Source organism: Peromyscus californicus, unplaced genomic scaffold, assembly GCF_007827085.1.
Source record: "Peromyscus californicus insignis strain IS unplaced genomic scaffold, ASM782708v3 Scaffold_11__1_contigs__length_118956290, whole genome shotgun sequence".
In the NCBI taxonomy this organism is placed as follows: domain Eukaryota; kingdom Metazoa; phylum Chordata; class Mammalia; order Rodentia; family Cricetidae; genus Peromyscus; species Peromyscus californicus.
Genome location: NW_026294402.1, coordinates 4,969,013 through 4,986,914, shown reverse-complemented (window position 1 = coordinate 4,986,914; position 17,902 = coordinate 4,969,013). Strand labels below are relative to the sequence as shown.

General features: G+C 44.2%; 1 protein-coding gene across 4 annotated transcripts in view; it reads left to right on the top strand.

The window, feature by feature from the left end:
• Cfap300 (cilia and flagella associated protein 300) overlaps window positions 1–17,902 on the top strand; it is a 28,389-nt gene extending 10,487 nt beyond the window's left edge. For 2 of the 4 annotated variants that reach the window (XM_052751813.1, XM_052751821.1), the window contains exons 3-8: window positions 1,537–1,612; window positions 12,039–12,205; window positions 13,564–13,736; window positions 16,207–16,273; window positions 17,241–17,315; window positions 17,423–17,902. In XM_052751813.1, the coding sequence (XP_052607773.1) occupies window positions 1,537–1,612; window positions 12,039–12,205; window positions 13,564–13,736; window positions 16,207–16,273; window positions 17,241–17,315; window positions 17,423–17,551 (687 nt within the window). In that variant the 3' untranslated portion in view covers window positions 17,552–17,902. The remainder of the gene's footprint in view (window positions 1–1,536; window positions 1,613–12,038; window positions 12,206–13,563; window positions 13,737–16,206; window positions 16,274–17,240; window positions 17,316–17,422) is intronic. The other 2 variants (XM_052751830.1, XM_052751839.1) reach the window with 1 other exon arrangement.

The following is a 17,902-nucleotide window of genomic DNA, read 5'->3' as shown; positions in this document are numbered from 1 at the left end:
AGAAACCCTGTCTCGAAAAACCAAAAAAAAAAAAAAAAAAAATCTTGTCATCAAAAGAAAACTCTAGACAATATATGAACTACACCTTCAGGGTCACAAAGCATTTCTTGAGTAAATAATAAGTGGTGGCACACGCCTTTAATCCCAGCACTCAGGAGGCAGAGCCAGGCAAAACTCTCTGAGTTCAAGACCAGCCTGGTCTACAGAGTGAGTTCCAGGACAGGCTCCAAAGCTACACAGAGAAACCCTGTCTCAAAAAAAACAAAAGCAAACAAACAAACAAAAACAACCCCCCCCCCCAAAAAAAAAAAAAAGAAACACAGAGCTATTCTGATCACACAGTTTTTTTTCAGGCTAGGGAAGTCACATTGGCTGGAAGTAAGTAACCATGGCAACACTTGGCTGTGTGGTTGGGAGGCACATAGCCTCAGAGACATCACAGAGAGTGACATTGAATTCAGGACCTAAGCAATAAACAGTTGGCTGGCTGAACCTTGAGCCTTGTATCATAAAAGTAAAAAAGTGAGGTTAGGAGTACATGCAGAAGGTCAGTTGCTGAGAGGATTTGTACAGGGAGTTGTGTCTTTAATGTTATCTGCCAGGCGTTTGCAAGTGAAAAACTGGCACTAAAGTTGTTTTGTGTCTGACCTTGATTCAACAGACACCTGAGAATCTGTCCTTGTGCATTCATTTGCACAGGCAACTAGTCTGCTTTGAATTAGTTTTGAGGTCTAAAATCAGATAGTGGTGTAAAAAGCTGTCTTTGTAACTGAGAATATTGCTACTTTCCTATGTCATTCTGAGCTATGAAAAATATCCTAGTATTATTTCTGTTCATCAAAATTATACAGATTAAGAAGAAATCATCTTCCTGACCATCCACAGATAAATGTGCCCAAAGAGTACAAAGCATAACACCAATGGGCTGTGGAAAGAACCCCACAGCTGTTCTTTTTAGGGAGGAATTGTGGCAGCCCATGAGTAAAATTACAGATAGAAGCAACCAGTTTCCACAGCCAGTAACGCCATGGTCTTTGCCTAGTGGGGCTCTCCATCAGAGTTATTCATCTGGTGGGTTGACCTGTTGAATATTAGTTGTCGTCTGCTGCATTTATGTCATGGCCTGTGACAAGCCTGGATACATGAGATCCTGTCTCAAAAAAGAACACAAAGTCCTTCAAGCTGGACATAGTGGCACACACCTGTGATCCTAGCACACAGTGCTGGGACCAGAGGACTAAGGTTTTTAGGGAAACCTGGGCTGCATAGCAAATTCAAAGCCAGCTTGAGCTACATAGTGAGACCCTGTCAAAAAGTCAAGGGCTGGGGTAATAGCTCAGGAGTAGAGCAGTTGCTCAGTGTAGACAAGGGCCTGGGTTCGATGCCCAGGACCTTAGGAAAAAAAAAAACACAGTAATTAAAGCAGGGCTTTTCTTTTTTACTTTGGATTAAATGATGTTTTATTAATTTTGTTTCAGAAGTTAATTTTATTTATGATAAAGTTTCTAACATGTTCCCTTGCAATTTGTGTTTTAGGCTTTTTTCAAAGACCCAAATGTTATTCCAAATTTGCAGTTACTCTCAGATTCTTCTGGACAGTGGACCACATTAGGTAAAGAAAATTAATTTTAATATTTCTAAGTTAACTATTTTAATAAAATTTGCCTCGGCCATTATCACTAGTGATTTGTGTCACTAAAATACAAATTGTGACATTCGTAATAATGTGTGACCAGCTGTGGCAGGCCTGCCCTGCCTCTCTGTTCTGGAAATCTCTTGCTATCATCCTGGCATCGCACATCAGAGCAATTTTCTTTTAGTAGTTTAGAAAATATCCATCCTAGGCCTTCCATTTACTCTGCTAAATGCAAGTCACGCCAAGATGAGCAAGAAGAACATGGCACTCATGGAGTTCATGGATCCTCTAAGGGAGGCTGGGGATACAGCGCTGTGTGTTGTTCAGTCCCCAGCATCACTGTGGCCTTGTTGGAGTAGGTGTGATCCTCCTTGGAGGAAGTATATCATTGTGGGGGAGGGCTTTGAGGTCTCATATATGGTCAAGTCATGCCCAGCAAGTCAGTTCACTTCCTGTTGCCTGTGGAGCAAAGATGTAAGAATTCTCAGAACTTTCTCCAGTACCGTGTCTGCCTGCATGCTGACATACTCCCAGCCACCATGCTCTCCACCATGATGATAATGGATAACTGTAAGCCACCACCTCCATTAAATGTTTTCTTTTTTTAAATATGAGTTATTTATTTGCATTGGTGCATCTGTGTAAGGGTGTTGGATCGCCTAGAACTGGAATTACAGACAGTTGTGAGCTACTATGTGGGTGCTGAGAATTGAACCCGGATCTTCTGAAAGAGCAGCCAATGCTCTTAACTGCTGAGCCATCTTCCCAGCCCCTAAATGTTTTCTTCTATAAAAGTTGCCATGGTCATGGTGTCTCTTCACAGCAATAGAAACCCTAACTAAGACAATTACATAAAACACACCTGTAATACCTGTAATCCCGATACTGGAGAGGTAGAGACAGGAGGATCAGAAGTTTCAGGCCATCCTCTGATACATGGCAAATTGAGGCCAGCCTAGACAACATGAGATCCTGTCTTAAAATAATAATAAAAAAAATTAAAAATAAAAAAGGGAGAGGAATGGTATGGAAGGAAAGAAAAGGAGGGGGAGCTAGAGAGATGGCTCAGTGGTTAAGAGCACTGCCTGCTCTTCCAGAGGTCCTGAGTTCAATCCCCAACAACCACATGGTAGCTCACAACCATCTCTAGTGGGATCTGGTGCCCTCTTCCGGCATAAAGTTGTACATGCAGATAAAGCACTCATATACATAAATTAATAAGGAAAGAAAAAGAGGGGCTGGAGAGATGGTTAAGAGGCTTAGTGACCCTCCAGAGGACCTGAGTCCACTTCCCAGTACCCCATATCCAGCATCACAGCCTATGACCCCAGCTCCTGGGGGTCCAGGACCTGTGGCCTCTGTAACACCTGTGCATACATGCACGCCCTCCCACGGACATATACACAGTCATGTAATTAAAAATCTTAAATGAGCCGGGCGGTGGTGGCGCACGCCTTTAATCCCAGCACTCGGGAGGCAGAGGCAGGCGGATCTCTGTGAGTTCGAGGCCAGCCTGGTCTACAGCGCGAGATCCAGGAAAGGCGCAAAGCTACACAGAGAAACCCTGTCTCGAAAAACCAAAAAAAAAAAAAATCTTAAATGAATAAGTGAAATAAAGACTATAATAGTGCATTCTAGGTTTTTCCATAGAAGTGAGAACATGGGGAAGGAGATGGTCAGTTCTACCCAGGACAGCGTCCACTGATGGGAGTGCCTGGGCAGAGTGCAGCTGCAGCTCACAGGGGCTTTGACAGGAATTGACTGCCCTGGAACTTTGTAGAATAACAACAAATCATAGAGAAATGACTTCTTAAAGGGGGGCCTTTCTCTAGATGACACTTTAATAATATACTAAAACATACCTGGGGAATTTTAGTGTGTGTGTGTGTGTGTGTGTGTGTGTGTGTGTGTGTGTGTGTGTGTGCAAGCATGCTATATGGAGGTCAGAGGCCAGCTTTCCGGAATCAGTTCGTCTAAACTGAGCCATCAACTGACATGCCCACCACTTTTCCCACCTCAGCCACCACCTCCCCCAAAGACTGTTGTGAAAACCAACGTGAATGCTGTATTTTAAATTCAAGTTTGAGTTCTCAACCATGGAACAGATAACACCATTCCATTTAGAAAAAGAATCTGTAATACCAATTTGTGCACAAGAAAATGCAAATTGCTTAGAAAATAGATTATTTGTTTAAGAGGGGGTCTTTTGTTAAACAAAGTGTGTCTTCATGAAATTCTAAGAAGCTGTAAGACAAAGTCACTTTTTTAGAGTATTAGGTAAGAACAAAATGACAAAAAGGTTCCTGTTAGACCCAGCAAGTCAGATTTTATTGCTTTTGGCCAAGAACTGCTGCCAAATTTGCAGAGGAGAAAGCTGGTAGAGCCTGATCTGCAGACTACATACAAAATTAAACTCAGTTCCTAAGCTCATATATTTGCCAGCTTGGATTTTTGAAGAGAATAATCAGAGCCATGTAGCACGGAGTTTTTTAAACGTTTAATCTTTTAAAAAGAAAACGATATCCAAAGAAGTGTGAGCGGTCTCCCCCATCTCAGCACAGACTTCACAGAATAGGGCTAACTTGGTCCTAAGTTTTGTTCAAGTTTTTGTTTGTTTGTTTTGTTTTGTTTTTCATGATTGTCTTAGCTAGGGTTTCTATTGCTGTGAAGAGACACCATGACCACAGCCTCTCTCATAAAGGAAAACATTTCATGAAGGTGGCAGCTTGTAGTTTAGAGGTTTAGTCCATTATCATCATGGCAGGGAGCGCGGCAGCTGTGATTATGTGGGTGTGCAGGCAGACATGGTGCTGGAGCTGAGAGTCCTACATCCTGCAGGCAACAGGAGGCGGTCTGTCTCACTGGGAGTGGCTTGAGCATACATGAGCCCTCAAAGCCTGCCCCCACAGTGACACACTTCCTCCAAGGAGAACCACACCTACCCAACGAGGCCACACCTCCTAGTAGTGCCACTCCCTTGGGGGCCATTTTCTTTCAAACCACCACAGTGATTTAATTTCTTTTTAATGTATTTTGTTTTTGTTTTTCAAAACAGGGTTTCTGTGTAACAACCCTGGCTGTCCTTGAACTCTCTCTGTAGACCAAGATGGCCTAGAACTCATAGAGATCCACCTGCCTCTGCCTTGGAGTGCTGCTATTATAGGTGTGCACCACCACCACTTGGCTTCTATATTTTTTTAAAGCTAACTCTCCAGGCCCAGTAGTAGTGATGTTCAGGTGTACATGGGTTTGGGGTATCCCCTGGAGCACGGGTGGCTTACCAGAGGCCACTCCCCAAAAAGAAGAATGATTCTGTCTCCCCCCAGGGACTGTTGGCTCCTGTGTTAAGGCCGGGTCCTTCTTAGCTCACACCCCCACCCCGATGGAATTCTAGCAGGTGGGTCCTGTGCAGGTAAGCACAGCTGTTGTAAGCTTGCAGCAGACCTGTCATGTCCAGAGGACAGCATTCCACAGCACTCTGCCCCATCTTCCAGCTCTTACACTCTGTCCACCTCCTCCACCAAGGTGGTCCCTGAGCCTTTGCTATTGAATCTTAAAATTACGTTTATTTACTGTGTGTGTGTGTGTGTGTGTGTAGGTCAGGGGACAGTTTGCAGGAGTTGGTTCTCCTTCTATCATGTGGGTCCCAGGGATTGAACTCAGGTGCTGACCTCATCAGGTCCCTTTCCCCTCCGAGCCATCTCAGCAGACCTTATTCTAAGTTTGGATTAAAGCGCTGCACAAAGAGAACTTCTGAAGTGCCGTATTGCTTGACAAGTAAATTAGAAACTCTCCACTTGGGTTTGTTTTTCTTTATTTTTATTTATGTGTACATGTATGGGTGTGCACGTGCAGGTGCCCAGAGAGACCAGACAAAGGTATTGGATCCCCTGGAGCTACCTGGCTGGATGCTGAGATCTGTAAGAGCAGAAGGTGTTCTTAACCACGAGGCTTCTCTCCAGCCCAGCACTCATGTTTTTGTATGTTACCAATGCTCTTCCACCAGCTTGGCTCCCTCTCATTTTCTGCATTTTGTTGTTGTTGTTGTTGTTATTTTTCTGGTATATTGAAGTCTTCCCCTCAGTTTTCATTTGGAGTTCTTATAACCTCTCCCCCCCCAAAAAAAATCACCTTTTGTGTTTTTCCCTTACTTCCCTTCATAGCCCAGGCTGTTAAGATTCTGTATGTAATTCAAACTTAACTTTGAACTCAAAGCAGTCCTCCTGGCTCAGCTTCTGGAGTGCTGGGTTACAGGCCTGCACCACCACACCCACTCTATGCTCTGCTGGGGATTGAACCCAGGGCTTCATGCATGCTAGGAAGTACTCTACCACCTGAGCTGTCTACAGCTTGAAAAGGAGGCATTTTTTTTTTAAAGATTTATTTATTTATTTTGTATACAGCAAGTATGACCAGAAGAGGGCACCAGATCTCATTACAGATGGTTGTGAACCACCATGTGGTTGCTGGGAATTAAACTCAGGACCTCTGGAAGAGCAGTCAGTGTTCTTAACCTCTGAGCCATCTCTCCAGCCCCCGAGAAGGAGGCATTGTTAAGAAGGGACTCAGCCGGGCGGTGGTGGCGCACGCCTTTAATCCCAGCACTCGGGAGGCAGAGCCAGGCGGATCTGTGAGTTCGAGGCCAGCCTGGTCTACAGAGCGAGATCCAGGAAAGGCGCAAAGCTATACAGAGAAACCCTGTCTCGAAAAACCAAAAAAAAAAAAAAAATTAAAAAAAAAAGAAGGGACTCGAAGGGGATGTGAAGGTTCATGGCCTTGCTAGATTGTGAGAAACAAGAAACCCTGTTCTGAAGAGAACACCAAGGATATGGTAGGAAAACCATCTGATAAAGAGATCAGGGTGTGACTCATGGATTTAATCAGTCATTTCAGCAGAAACCAAAAAAGAATGGGATAGTATCAGTGAAGATGTTGCTAGCTGATACTAAAGGGCTCTTGACTTCTTAACTCCTATGGGCTGGTCCATAGAGCTTCTCAGCTGCCAACATGAGCTATTTGTTAAGGAAAGACCCAGAAGGCGAATCAGGGCTGGAGAAATGGCTCAGCAATTAAGAGCTTGTACTGCTCTTCCAGAGGACCTGAATTCAGTTCCCAGTGCCCTTGTTAGGCCATTCAGATTCAGGGAATCCAACACCTCTGGCCTCTGAAGGCATGTGCATTCACACACACAGCACAGCACAATTTAAAAAATAATCTTGGTAACAAGTCTTTGTCTGTCCCACCAGCCAGTTCCCAAATAATGACACGGAAACTTATTAATTATGAAAGCTTGGCCTTAGCTTTGGCTTGTTTTTAACTAGCTCTTATAACTTAAATTAACCCATTTATATTAATCTACATTCTCTCACATACCACCCACCCTGCTTCCTCCATGTCGCCTCTATCTCTCTGTCTCGCGCATGCCTAGATTTCTCCCCCTACTTCCTCTCTCTGCCCCGAAGTCCCACCTATACCTCCTGCCTAGCTATTGGCCATTGAGCTTTTTATTACACCAATCAGAGCAATACAACTTCACAAAATATACAAATATCTCATAACAAATCTTTTTAAAAAGAGGTAAGTCAGAGGTCATTTTACCAGACCAAATAGTCTCTAATCTTATCCTCATAGACAGGGCCACCCATACAGAGTTTGGGGCCAAGTTAACCCCAGAAACCTTAGGAATTGGTTCACCTGGTGCCTGAAGGGCTCTCCCCAGAACAGGAAGCTGTGAAACACTACCCCAGTGGGTCCAGAAGGCATAATATAATAAAGCAAAAGTGCACTATCCTTGAGTCCAAGAGTTGGAGGACTCAGCCTCCTCTCGGTTAGACTTGCTGGGAAACTAGCACCCAGTCCCTAATAAATGTTTCTCTGGTTTGGGGCCAGAAATGCTTGTCCCATGTTCATCCCATCAGTGTATTTTATTTTTGGTTTCTCACTCTGTAGACCAGGCTGGCCTCGAACCCAGAGATCCTCCTGCCTCTCCCTTCTGAGTGCAGGGATTAAAGGGTGTACCACACTGCCTGGCCCATCAGTGTATTTTAGAAGCATATACTTGATGTAACAGGTTTACATAGAGAGGAATTCAGCCCCAGAATGAACTGCACCTCAGTCTTACTTTGTATCAAGTTTAAATGAAACTTTGGACCTGAATGAGTTCAAATTTGGAGTCTTTTGAAGTGGAATGAATAGTATTTTGCATGTGAGGAAACTGAATTTAGGAACTAGGGACAAAATCCTATTAGCTGAATTGTGTTGCCCAAAGTCCAGTCTTAGTTACTGTCCAGCTGTTCCAGCTCAGAATGCAGTTTCACTGGGTTAGGCCATCATCCTGTGAACTGATGATATACATCAGTCCATAGCAGGTGCTATTTTCACAACTTAGACTAAGTGGTTTGAATTTAATTTAGTAAATCAGACGTATTAAAATGGCATGTGCCGGGCGGTGGTGGCGCACGCCTTTAATCCCAGCACTCGGGAGGCAGAGGCAGGCGGATCTCTGTGAGTTCGAGGCCAGCCTGGGCTACAGCGCGAGATCCAGGAAAGGCGCAAAGCTACACAGAGAAACCCTGTCTCGAAAACCCAAAAAAAAAAAAAAATGGCATGCTAGCCAGGTGGGAGTGTGCACCAGTAGTCCCTTCACTGGGTAAGGGAGATGCAGGGCATTGTCAGTTCAGGACCAGCCTGGTTTACAAAGACACACACACACACACACACACACACACACACACACACACACCACACACACACAGACATACACACACACACACACCACACACACACAGACATACACACACACACACACACACACACACACACACACACACACACCACACCCCCCACACACACACACCGTCTCTTTTCCTATGTGGTACTCACCAGCCAATTTTATGGAACTGCTAGGCTCTCTGTACTACCCTTCCATTTTTCAGAAGCATCCAGAGCTAGTCCATCATAGTCTGTAGGCTTTTTGCTTTATCTGCTCCCTAAATGGATTGGGCCTCAGAAACAAGAAGAGCTTCTTTTTCAGGAGCACAGCTTTTGAAGTCATTGAAACACACATAGTTCTTGGCTTTAGGCATCTTTCTCGTCCCCATGTCCAGGATCATGATCTGCAATGACAGGTTCCAGCATGACCTGGTGAACAGTCAAAACAGGAAGTGCAAACAATTGCCAGGATTACTTTTAAGCCCTGGCATTTCTAGCAATACAGCAGTGGGGCCTGTAGGTGGAACACAGCAGTAGCATGTACAGGGCCCTGAGTTCAGGCCTGTACCCCCAAAACCAACAAGGTAGCCAGAAGACAAAAGACCATCATCTCCTTATATCAGACTGTGTATTAAAAGAAAGGGGAAGTTGATTGAGGTGATAATAAAAATATTTGTCTTAATCTTTATGGCTATATAATTTAAGTTGTACTAACAGGAAAAATATTTCTAAAAGATATATTCAAGAAATAAGTGTGGCCTGGGGACTGGGAAGCAAAGAAGGAAGAGCTAAGGCTATAAAAGAAGCCAAGAGCCGGGCGGTGGTGGCGCACGCCTTTAATCCCAGCACTCGGGAGGCAGAGCCAGGCGGATCTCTGTGAGTTTGAGGCCAGCCTGGGCTACCAAGTGAGTTCCAGGAGAGGCGCAAAGCTACACAGAGAAACCCTGTCTCGAAAAACCAAAAAAAAAAAAAAAAAAAAGAAGCCAAGCCCACCAGACAGTGGTGGCACACGCCTTTAATCCCAGCACTCAGGAGGCACAGGCAGGTGGATCTCTGTGAGTTCAAGGCCAGCCTGGTCTACAGAGTGAGTTCCAGGACAGCCTTGTCTACACAGAGAAACCCTGTCTTGAAAAACAAAGAAGCAGCTGAGCCCCAGTACAGTTATCCCACCCTTCTCTTCTGAACCTATGATGACCCGACCAGCACTGCCTTAAGTTTAACCTTGGCTTGGAAAACTGTGTCGTACACACTGTCAGTGAGACCTCATAGGAGACTTTGTAATGAAGAGAAAATATTCTCAAGGCATCCTCAAAGACTTTACAAATGATCATTAATTAAATTATTGTTTTGGTTTTGATGTTTTGTTTTCTGAAATAAGGCCTCTTTGCAGCCCTAGTTGGAACTTGCTATGTCTGTCTGTCTTCCTGCTTTGCCTCAAGTGATAGGATTATAGCCATGAGCCACAGTGCTGCTTCTTGTTGTTGACATTTATTTGGTGTGAGTGTGTATTTATGTGCACATACATGCCAGAGGATAATTTTCAGGAGTTGGTTCTGTCCTTCCACCATGTGGGTCCAGTGTCTTGAACTTAGGTCATAAAAATTGGTAGTAAACACTTTTGTCTACCATTGTGCCAACCGTTGGTGTTTTGGTTTTGGTTTGGTTTGCTTTGCGGGTGTGTGTCTGTGTGTCTGTGTGTGTGTGCAGGTGCCTGTGGAGGTCAGAGCTGTCAGATCTGGGAGCTGGAGTTACAGGGTCTTGTGAGCCATCCATTGTGGGTTCTGGGAACTGACGTCAGGTCCCCTGCAAGAGCAGTCTGTGCTCTTAACCACAGAGCCATCTTTTCAGACTACCCCCACTGCACCCATACCTACCTGTTTTGAGACAGGGTTTCACTTTGAAGCCCAGACTGGCCTGAGGCTTACCCTGTGGCTAGCTGAGAATGCTAGTCTACCTCACCTCTCAAGTGTAGGCCTTATGGGTCTATGCTGTCAAACCTAACTCTAAATTTGTATAATCCAAACTATAGAGCATTTGGCATTATGGAAATCCAAAATTATGTGAAGAAAGCTTATGGTTTTCATTGGCAATTCTAGACTTGATCTTTGCCAAAGGCCAAGGAGCCCTGGGTTCTAGGCAGTTCTGACATATGCATTTCAGTAGAGTGCATGCCTGGCATGTGGGAGCCCTGGGTTCTGTCCCCAACACCAACTAGAGCTGGGTATGGCTGTGCAGACCTGTAATCCTACCATAGAAGAGGTAGAAGCAGGAGGATCAGAAGGTCAAGCTCATCCCCTGCTGCACAGTGATTTCAGGGTTAGCATGGGCTACGTGATACCTTGTCCCAATAACATACACATGCACACGCACATGCACACACGCGTGCGCGCGCTCCCCGTCTATAAACCCCTGACTAAACACACAAAGTATTTTGCTTTACGGCAGTCTCTAGTTCAGGGATTCTCAACCTTTGGGTTGAGACTCCTTGGGGTGGAATGACCATTTCATAGGGGTCACATATCAGATATCCTTTATGTCAGATATTTACATTATGATTCATAGCAGTAGCAAAATTACAATTATGGAGTAGCAATGAAAATAATGTTATGGTTGGAGTCACCACAACATGAACTGTATTAAAGGGTCACAGCATTAGGAAGGTTGAGAACCACTGCTCTAGTTTATGTTCACCTAGTTCTGAAATAAGATTTTATTATAAACTGTTTTTGTTTTGGAACTCGAGTATCACCCTGTGGCCTGTGCTGGCTTGGAACTTACTGTGCAGCCCAGCCATCCTCAGGCTTGGGGTAGTCTTCCTGCTTTACTCTCCTGGATGCTGACATCGTAGCCACTAGCAACCTGGAGCTAAACGATTTTTAAGATTTATTTTATTAAAACCAAAAAAACCTTAAATAAATAAAAAAGATTTATGTCTGTGTGTTGGGGTGGGGTGCCTACTGAGTCTTATTGGAGCTAAAGTTACAGGTGATTGTGAACCACTTGAAGGGGGTGCTGGGATCCAAACACTGGTCCTCTGGAAGACTCTTAACCACTGATTCACCTCTCCAGCCCCTAAACTTTATTTCAGTTTAATGTATTATTAGTAGTAGTATGTCTGTGTGTGTGCTCATGCACTACAGAAGCTGCTTGGGGGATGGGTTTTGTCTTTTCATGGTAGTTCAGAGACCTAACTCATGACTTTGTGTAGCACGTTTATCCACTGAGCCATTGAGATATGTGTCCTATTTGGTTACTTCTTAGAATCTATACATAATGATTGATTTTAAAAATAACTAAAAATTGGGGCTGGTGGCACACAACTTTAATCCCAGCACTCGAGGAAAGACAACTGTCTGTGAGTTTGAGGCCAGCCCAGTCTATATAGTGAGTTCCAGGACAGCGAGGGCCATATACCGGGACCTTGACTCAAAAACAAAACAAAAACAGAGAAGTGGAATTTGAATCCCTGTCATATGGCTCACAGCCACCTGTCACAGCAGGTCCAGGGAGTCTGATGCTGCCTTCTGGCTTCTGTGGGTACCCGGTGCACACATGTGGCAGACACACAGATACCACATATGCACACAAATAAAAAAAATAAATAAAACATCATTTTTAAAAGTTTAGAAATAACTAAAATCACTAAATTTCACTTTTACATTGTCACTCTTTACAAAATCTCTTTTCTCAGGAACTGAAGTGAAAAATATTGAAGCTATAAATGTTCCATGCACACAACTTTCAATGTCATTTTTCCAACGGTTATACGATGAAAATATTGTACGAGAAAGTGGGCACATTGTCAAGTGCTTAGATTCTTTCTGTGATCCATTTCTCGTTTCAGATGAACTACGAAAAGTAAGTACAGAATTTTAAATTTTCACAGTGGAAGTTTATTGAAGGAAATGAAAAATGCCAAAACCTTAAGCCTGGTTAAAACTTGTTACCTCTAACTAGTCAATCTGACCAGTGCAAACCGTCTCTTCTTACTGTGAACGTACTGTGGACCTGTACCTGTCAGTCAGACACTGCTGTCACAGGACAGTTCCTCCCGACAGTCGCCTGGCTCAGTGTATCAGCACTTCCCAGGGAAAGAGACTCTGGCCTTTTTCATGACTAGCTACTGTCTTCTGTAGGAGTCTTTACATCAAATGACTATTAAGAATATACGTGGAAAGCTGGTAATAGTGGCACATGCCTGTAAGCCTAGCACTCAGAAGGTGGAGGCGGGGATCAGGAGTTCAAGGCCAGTCTGGCTTATGTAGTTACAGGCTATCCTGGGCTATATAGCGAGACGTATCTCAAAAGCAAAACCAACAAACCTAAACTAAAAATGGGGCTTGGGACATAGCACGGTTGAGAGACTACTTCATCTAGTGTACACAAAGCCTTGGGTGTGATCCCCAGCACTTCATAAACATGACATGGTGGCACATGCCTATTAACCTAGTACTTGGGAGGTGGAAACAGGAGGATCAGGAGTTGAAAGTCATCCTCATCTATATAGTTCAAGGTCAGCTTGGGATACATGAGACCCTGCCCAAGAATTTTTTAAAAAGTAAAATAAAGAAAGATAATAGTAACTTGGTTTTTTTTAAGGATATTTTGTGTGTGTGTGTGTGTGTGTGTGTGTGTGTGTGTGTGTGTGTGTGTGTGAATGTTTTATCTATATCAACGTGTATGTACTGCATGTGTGCCTAGTGTTCATGAAGGCCAGACAAAATCTGGATTCCCTGGTATTAGAGTTACAGACGGTTGTGAACCACCATGCAGGTGCTGGGAACTGAGTCCTTTGCAAGAGGCGGAAGCTAAGCCATCTCTCCAACCCCTGTATTGTTTGTTTATGACAGCCTCATGTATCCCAGGCTGACCTTGAACTCACTGTGCGGTTTAGGATGACCCTGACCTGATCCTCAGGTTTCCATCTCCCAGTGCTGGGTTACAGAATACACCACTGTGACTGGCTGTGACTGGCTCTCAAAAAAAATCTTAAGATTGGTCAGGGAGTGCAATTCAATGGTAGAGCACACACCTATCATAACACTACTCTGTGTGATGCCCAGCACCACAAAAAGTACTAATTTTAAAGTACTGATTTTAAGGACATGTTAAAACTTCCAAAAGCTTAAAATCATAACCCTATATAATATAACTCTATAATCATAACCCATAATGTTATACATTACATTGCTTTATGATGACTTTTCTCATCTTAGGTTTTGCTCATGGAAGATTCTGAAAAATATGAAGTCTTCAGCCCGCTGGAAAGGGATGAGTTCCTGTTCCGTCTCTTTAAGCACCTCTGCCTTGGAGGGTCTCTTTGTCAGTATGAAGATATGCTCAAGCCGTATCTGGAGACGGCAAAGCTGATCTATAAGGACCTGGTGAGGTAATTAGATCTCGAGCCAGTAGAGAGAGTTCTTTTTGTTTAACCCTGGTGGGATTACCCAGCCTCACTGGTGTTCCTATTGGCAATGCCACCGGCCCTTTTGTAACCTGCCTCTCCCTCCTCCGGCCAGAAGGGTTTTGTGACTGTTTTTGTTTGTTGTTTGTTCATGAGATAATTGTTTCTTCCCAATGCTGATATTGAACTGAAGACCTTGATTTACAGGCAAGCATTCTACCACTGAGGCACAGCCCTGTCTTTAGGGTTATTATCAGTTTTTGTGTGTCTTGTCTGGTGAGACAGTCTTACACTGCAACTCAAGCTGCCTTAGAACTATGTGTTCCAAGCAGGCCTGCTTGGACAGCCCAAGTGCTGTGTTACTGCAGCGCCCAGCTCCCCAGGCTTCGTTCCCAGTCTTTCCTCCTTTCCTCATTCAGACTGGTCGTTCTCTCTGCCCCACCCAGTCCTATGCACCTGCCTGCCATCTTCTGTTCCTCTCTCCACTCTCCTCCCTTCAAATGCCAAAGGAACACAAGAGATCACATGTGCACACATGTGTGTGATGTGTGTTAAACCTTTATGCTAAACAAGTGGAAGAATTTTCATTTAGATGTAATCTTTACCCTTCCAAATTAATCCCGAAGACATGTAGTTAATTTTAAGTATTCTACTAGGCTCACCCTCCTTCTTCCCACCCTTCCTTACTTTTTGAAGCTCAAATGAAGATTAAACTATAAACTTGAGCCTGGAGAGAGGCTCAGCACTTAGGAGAGTCTCCTGTTCTTTAAGAGGACTCCAGTTTAGTTCCCAGAACCCACATGGCAGCTCACAACCACTTGTGACTGCACTTCCAAGGGATCTGATGCCCTTTTCTGGCTTCTTTGGACACTACATACATGTGGTATGCATACAGGCAAACATTCAGACACACAAAATATAAATAAAGAAATCTTTAAAAGCCATAATTTCAAGATTAGGAATTGGGAGCCATGCCTGTAATTCCAGCCCCAAGGAGGCAGAAGCAGGAGGATCACTGCAGGCTCTAGGCTAACCTGGTCTGCATTCTGATTCCAGGCCAGCCTAGGTTCCATAGTGAGACTCTGCCTAAAAAAAAAAAAGGTCACAGAAATGTGAAGGCAGCAAGACGACTCGGCAGGTAAAGAATCTTGCATTACTAACCAAATGGCCTGAGCTCAGTCTCTGAGACCCATGTAAAGGGAGAAGAGAATAGAGCATAAAGCTGACCTCTAACCTCTACACTGATGCTGTGGAAGAGAAAGCATTTTCAGGAAAAGCATGCATATCCAGCCAACATTCATCTGTAGCTCCTGTGAACCCAGGAACCTGAAGTCCTTCCTCAATGCATGCCAGCCGTGCATGCACAGGCTACCACTCCGCCCTGCCACAGGAGCCTGTGGAATGTCTCACTGCTGTGTGTAGTGGGGAAGGGTTCACTGGAGTATTTGAAACAAGTAGCTCTAGAGCTTACACACTGCAGAAATGCTCTTTCCACCAGACCCTACTCATAGTCTAACCTGCAGCTTTCTCTACATTTACAAAGGGCCTATTGGTGTCTATTAGTTATACATAACAATGGGTTTTATCATGATAATTTAATAGAAATATGTGTAATGTATTTTGATTGTATTCTCCCCATTGCCCTCTTCTACATTTTTTTGTGTTAAAATTTCAAAAAGACCTGAAGAGTAACAACAGTTCATAAAAAGAGCAGCTAAATTGATGATGTCTTATTTTTCATGATTTATTTGTATGTGTACACATGCACAAGTCCAAGGAGGCCAGAAAAGAGTGTCGGATCCCTGGAGCTGGGGTTACAGGAGGTTACAAATCACCTGATGTGGGTTCTGGGAACCAAACCCAGATCCTCTGCCTTCCCTTGGAAGTGCAGTCACAAGTGGTTGTGAGCTGCCATGTGGGTTCTGGGAACTAAACTGGAGTCCTCTTAAAGAACAGGAGACTCTCCTAAGTGCTGAGCCTCTCTCCAGGCTCAAGTTTATAGTTTAATCTTCATTTGAGCTTCAAAAAGTAAGGAAGGGTGGGAAGAAGGAGGGTGAGCCTAGTAGAATACTTAAAATTAACTACATGTCTTCGGGATTAATTTGGAAGGGTAAAGATTACATCTAAATGAAAATTCTTCCACTTGTTTAGCATAAAGGTTTAACACACATCACACACACGTGTGCACATGTGATCTCTTGTCTTTTTGTAATATTATATGGGCATTTTGTCTGCATGTATGTCTGTTCACCATATGTATGCCTGGTTCCTGAGGAGCCAGAAGAGGGTGTCAGAACCCCTGGAACTGGTTGTAAGGATATTTTCAAGCTGCCCTGTGCATCCTGGAAACTGAGCCCAGGTCCTCTGCCAGAGCAGTGGGTGCTCATAACCACTGAGCCAGTTCTCCAGGCTCTGGCTTGTTATATTTTAAATATGCCTTTTCCCCTCATCTTAGTGTTCGGAAACATCCTCGAACCAAGGAAATACAAATTACCTCTTCTGTCTTTAAAGTGAAAGCCTACGTGAGTATTGAGCTTCTTGATTACTCAGTACAGATAGAATTGCTGTACTTGTGGCTTAGGAAGTAGAGCTAGATTATGCCTGGGGGGAAAGATGCTGCTCCTAAGTATTTTCTGAAATTCAAACGTGATAGGGTACAGCTTCATGGGAGGGAGTCAGGGCTGGAACCTGGAGCCAGAAGCAGAGACTGTGGAGGGATGTTGCTGCCTGGTTTGCTCTCAGTACTCTCTTCCAAGTCCCCACAGAAGAGCCCACTACACTTTGAGCACTAAAGGCTTTCCCAGCTCAGAGCTCCAAACTCCTTCCACAGTTCTTCCCAAACAACATGGTCAGGTGTGTCCCAGCAACACCTCACTCTCTGGTACCAGGTTCTATATTCGTTTGCTCTCTGTTGTGATGAAACACTGACCTAAACCAGCTTAGGGGAGGAGAGGGTTTATTTGCCTTGCATGTCCCAGCCTCACTCCACTATTGAGGAAGCAGAGGCCGTGGGAAAGCGCTGCTTACCAGCTTGCCTCATGGCTTATTCAGCCTGCTTTCTCATGTGATCCAGACCACCGGTCAGTGTTGGCACCACCCGCAGTGGCCTAGAGTCCCAGGGCCCAAGGGACTAAGGCAGAGGGCTCCTGAGCTCTAGCTTGGTCTACACAGTGAAACCCTGTCCCAGCATACACACAAGTAAGGAAAAGCCAGTGGGCATGGTGACTCACACCTTTAATCCCAGCACTAAGGCAGGATCATCATGAGTTTGAGGCCAGCCTGGGGCACACACTTAAAGCGCAACAAAACAGCAAAAATATCATGGAAAGAATATGATTGGACTATACATTCCTTAAGGGCAAGAGTTACAGTTGTGATACATGTGTGTAATAGATATGTACTGTTAATAATACTATTGGCAGTTTATTGCCAATTTATTATCAAAAATTATTATATATGTTTAATGTTTTCTTTTTTTTATTGAGACAGACATCTTGCTGTGCATTTCAGACTGGCCTCAAACTCAGTCCTTCTGCCTCAGCCCCCAAAGGACTGGGACTAAAGGTGTGTGCCATTACACCTGCCTATGTTTCATGATACTTGGGCAGAAAAATGTATGATAGTCAAAGACTTCAATGTGGTTGAACACTGATTCAGGTTTATCTCTTCAGGACTCTGCTGGTGTGTGCTACCCTTCAGCTAAAGAGCATGAGCAGACGTTCTCTTACTTCGTCGTGGATCCCATCAAGCGTCATGTGAATGTCTTATACCACTGCTATGGTGTGGGCGAAATGGCTTAGGCTCCTCAGTCACTGGTCTCTGTGTAAGCACTAGTGGACGGAGGTGTGCTCTGGCAGAGCAGTTGAAAGCAACTGTCAAGAGCCTATTTCCAGCTGAAACACTAAAGTGCCTCTCTCTCTACATTTGCCCACACACTCCTGCAGGGATCCCTGAAGGAACCTGCACAGAGCAGAAAGTCACAGTTTGTTTCTTCTATCAAGATGCAGCCACATTCTCAATTTCCTGTATTTTACAGTTGTTTGGCAAAGACAGACAGATCTCCATGAGTTTGTGGCCAGCCTGGCCTACAGAACTAGTGCCAGGACAGCCAAACCCTGTCTTGAAAAACCAAATACATAAATTAAACTGTT